This window comes from Belonocnema kinseyi, chromosome 10 (genome assembly GCF_010883055.1).
Source record: "Belonocnema kinseyi isolate 2016_QV_RU_SX_M_011 chromosome 10, B_treatae_v1, whole genome shotgun sequence".
NCBI classification, from domain to species: domain Eukaryota; kingdom Metazoa; phylum Arthropoda; class Insecta; order Hymenoptera; family Cynipidae; genus Belonocnema; species Belonocnema kinseyi.
The window spans coordinates 96055188-96058427 of NC_046666.1; the positions used below are offsets into that span (position 1 = coordinate 96055188).

Genomic DNA, 3240 nt, shown 5'->3' on the forward strand with positions numbered 1-3240 from the left:
CTATTACAAGTAACGTATTATTCTGAATGTACAGATTGTGATACAGTATTTTGTATGTAAACTATTTATAAAAGCTAGTTTAGCATATTATAAATGTTTATGATTGTACATAAATGACAATTTAAATTAACACATTTTGTTAATATAAATAAATATCCAAAGGTAACTATAATTGTTTATCACAATTCGCATATGTTCTAAAATCTAAAATAATATTACAGTGGATCAGGTAATATGAGAGCAATCCGTAGTCAGTTGACTTGCTAAAGCAGTCACTTTCTTCTTTGCTTTTTGTGATCCCGATCTTGTGTTACCAATAGGATGCATATTCAGGAAGACAATTTGCACAAATTTCAAAAAGTTCTCGTGACATTTGGGATATGGTACGTTCAAAACAAAAAAGGAGGAGATAACCATCTGCAGAGCTTCGATGAGATGAGTAGACGAATCTAACATGATGCCATTCATTGTCAGCCATTATTCTCTTCTCTGATCATCACATATTTAAAACCATTTTTATATTCATTTAATATATGAGAATACTTTTTTAATGTTCTTGGATAAATGATAATTATAGCCGTCAACCCTGGCGAAAATTTTGAATAGAAATTCATTCCGGTTCAATCCGAACTTCCAATCGGAACATAATTTCCAATCCGGACTCAGATCGATATATGTGACGTGGGCCGAAGAAAGGGGGCTTACTCTGAAACGTGAGATTTTCCAGGGCGAGCGGTCGGAGTCGACCCAATAGGCGCGACTTTTAGGAGAGAGAGAAGACTCACGAAATCTTCCTTCTCCACTTAACACTACCTTGTCATCCATATAGCGGCGCTATTGCCGCGTTTTACGGGCGGAGTATAGATGAAATGCAGAGATGTAGTGGTAAGTGGATGGAGGTGTTTCACTGGATCTCGATCTCTCGAACGAAAGTCGTATTTCTCGGGTACCTAATGACTCAATTATTAGCAATAATAACGCTCGGAATTTTTTTTCGATGGCTTTATTAAAAAGAGTAACTCAAAAACTATCGAAATGTGTAAAGACCTCGATTTCTATTTTTTAAGGGTAAGCCCCCTTTCTTCGGTGCACGTCACATATACTAAATTTTCAATCTGGATGAATCCGAGTTCGGATTGAACTGGATTCGTTCGGATATAAATTTGGTTTAGGTTGTAACGGTTGGGACTCACTAAAACTTAGCGGTGGCAAGGTAGTCACATTCAACCTCGATAGGTAGCTAGCTATAGATATTACAATAATAGGCAAGTGTGGGCTGACTAGTACGTGTAGCTACCACTAGAAAGCGGAGGACCATGTTCCTCGAAAGTAAGCTCGTTTAAACCGATTTTAAGAAAGCGAGCGAGTAGTAGTCGATAACCTTTATCCGACCAATCATAACCTACGCCTGTACAATATGGAGCGGTGCGTCAAAAAGTAATATCCATGACATCCAGATTATACAAAATAAATTCCTCAGACGCATCACGAACACCCCTAGATATACCAAGAACTCTGTCCTTCACAGAGAATTTCAATTACCTTTTATCTCAGATCATATCAAAGAAACCGCCACTAAATTCTATGAATCAGCATCCTTATGACCTTATGAACACATCTCCTCTCTCGGAAAACATGATTTTGATCCGCTTCGCAAGCACGCGATGCCAAAAGACTTCCTCATGAAATGAGTCTAACAAAGAATTTCATTCTTCGACCCCTCTACCTCTTCCCACTCTTCCTCTTTACTTTTCGCTCATAAAATACATTATCAGATTTTGTGTTTTTTTCCGCTTGCGGGCTTTTTCCCCACATAGAATAAACGTCACTCTTAATTCGAGTCATGTCAAATTTTTCTCACATTGTGTAACAATGCCCAAACGGGTAACGCACAACAACTTCTTGCAGTCCGATCATTCTTCGGGGAGCTCATTATTGGATCTCACGAGAGGGGGCGATGGTTGGGGTTCCCTCATCCCCACCATTTTAAGTCGATAACAAGCGGGTGAGCGGCCCATCAAACGTTCGAGCGGTCTCTTGCCGGGTGGACTCCTTTTCAGCACTACTGTACTACAAGGGAAGGAGTTGCACACCTCGACGAGTAACCAAGGTATCTTTTTTGTTTAAAATACACATACGGTGTATGCTATACCAGCTGCCATAAAATTAACCTGGGTACCCCAACTCGGCTCTAGGAACCATTTTTGATTTGGTTTTCGGGCACGCCCTCTAGGCTCTGAAAAATTGATTGATTTTGTTTTTTGAGTACGCCACCTCGGCTCTAAAAACCTAATCATATGATTAACTGGGTGCGCTATCTCAGCTCCAGATTTTTATTTTTTTTTTATTTTGAATTTGCTTTTGATTATTTTTCTGGGCACACCATCTCGCCTCCAGACTCCAGGGCGAGAAATGCACGTTATCTCAGCTATCTCTCGCCAACCTTTCTTGGTGTATGCTGTCTAGGCTGCCAACTTGAAACCTCAATTCCTGACGATCGCTATTCAAGCTGCCGAATCAGAAATAATACTCTCTGCGGTGTATGCTAACTAAGCTACCGTTTTCCTGAATAAGACTGATTATTATTATGCGTTTTTATTAAACTTTTACTCGGGTAAACCCGGTGATACATCATAGCCACGGACTAAGTCAAGTGACTGATGAGATTAGAATGTTATAACTTAATTCAAATAATTTAATACGATGGTTGAAACCTCCTGCGATGATGTAGGTATACAATTACGAGCGGCCACGAGGTTTGGAGGTGACAACAGTCACCTCTGGATGCTTTCTTAGAGCTACCATCTGCCACTCCACGGGTTTTTAGTCGCTCGCTTCCTGATGATCAAGAAAGTTTCTTACAATGCGACAGGTGTTTAATGAAACCGCCTTCTGAGCTGCTGCCAATACCCTACTGACTCCTAAATGTTCAAGATGTTCAGTGCATCTTGCGTGCACATTGCCTGTAGCCGGAATCACAATGGGAGGAATGGATGCATGATTCACATTCCTCCATATAGTCTTCACTTCATGCCTTAACTCGCTATACTTGTGGATCTTGGTTGTATAGGTTGAATGCAAATTTCGGTTAAGCGGACAAGCAATGTCGATGATGTAGACTCTTCCACCTTTCTTTTGCTCGCATCACGATGTCAGGTCGATTGGCCCGGATGTAATGGTCCGTTTGGATAGTAACATCCCAATATAAGATGTAATCTTCGCTTTCTAAAACGGGCATTG

At 40.3% G+C, this 3240-nt stretch overlaps 1 protein-coding gene across 2 annotated transcripts in view; it reads left to right on the plus strand.

Annotated features, from left to right (window-relative positions):
• The first annotated feature begins 254 nt into the window (after positions 1–254).
• LOC117182217 (phosphoserine phosphatase) overlaps positions 255–3240 on the plus strand; it is a 48983-nt gene continuing 45997 nt past the window's right edge. The window contains exon 1 of one of the 2 annotated variants that reach the window (XM_033375298.1): positions 255–383. In XM_033375298.1, the coding sequence (XP_033231189.1) occupies positions 322–383 (62 nt within the window). In that variant the 5' untranslated portion in view covers positions 255–321. Of the gene's footprint in view, positions 384–1083; positions 2111–3240 lie in introns of those variants that run through there. The other variant, XM_033375299.1, reaches the window with a different exon arrangement.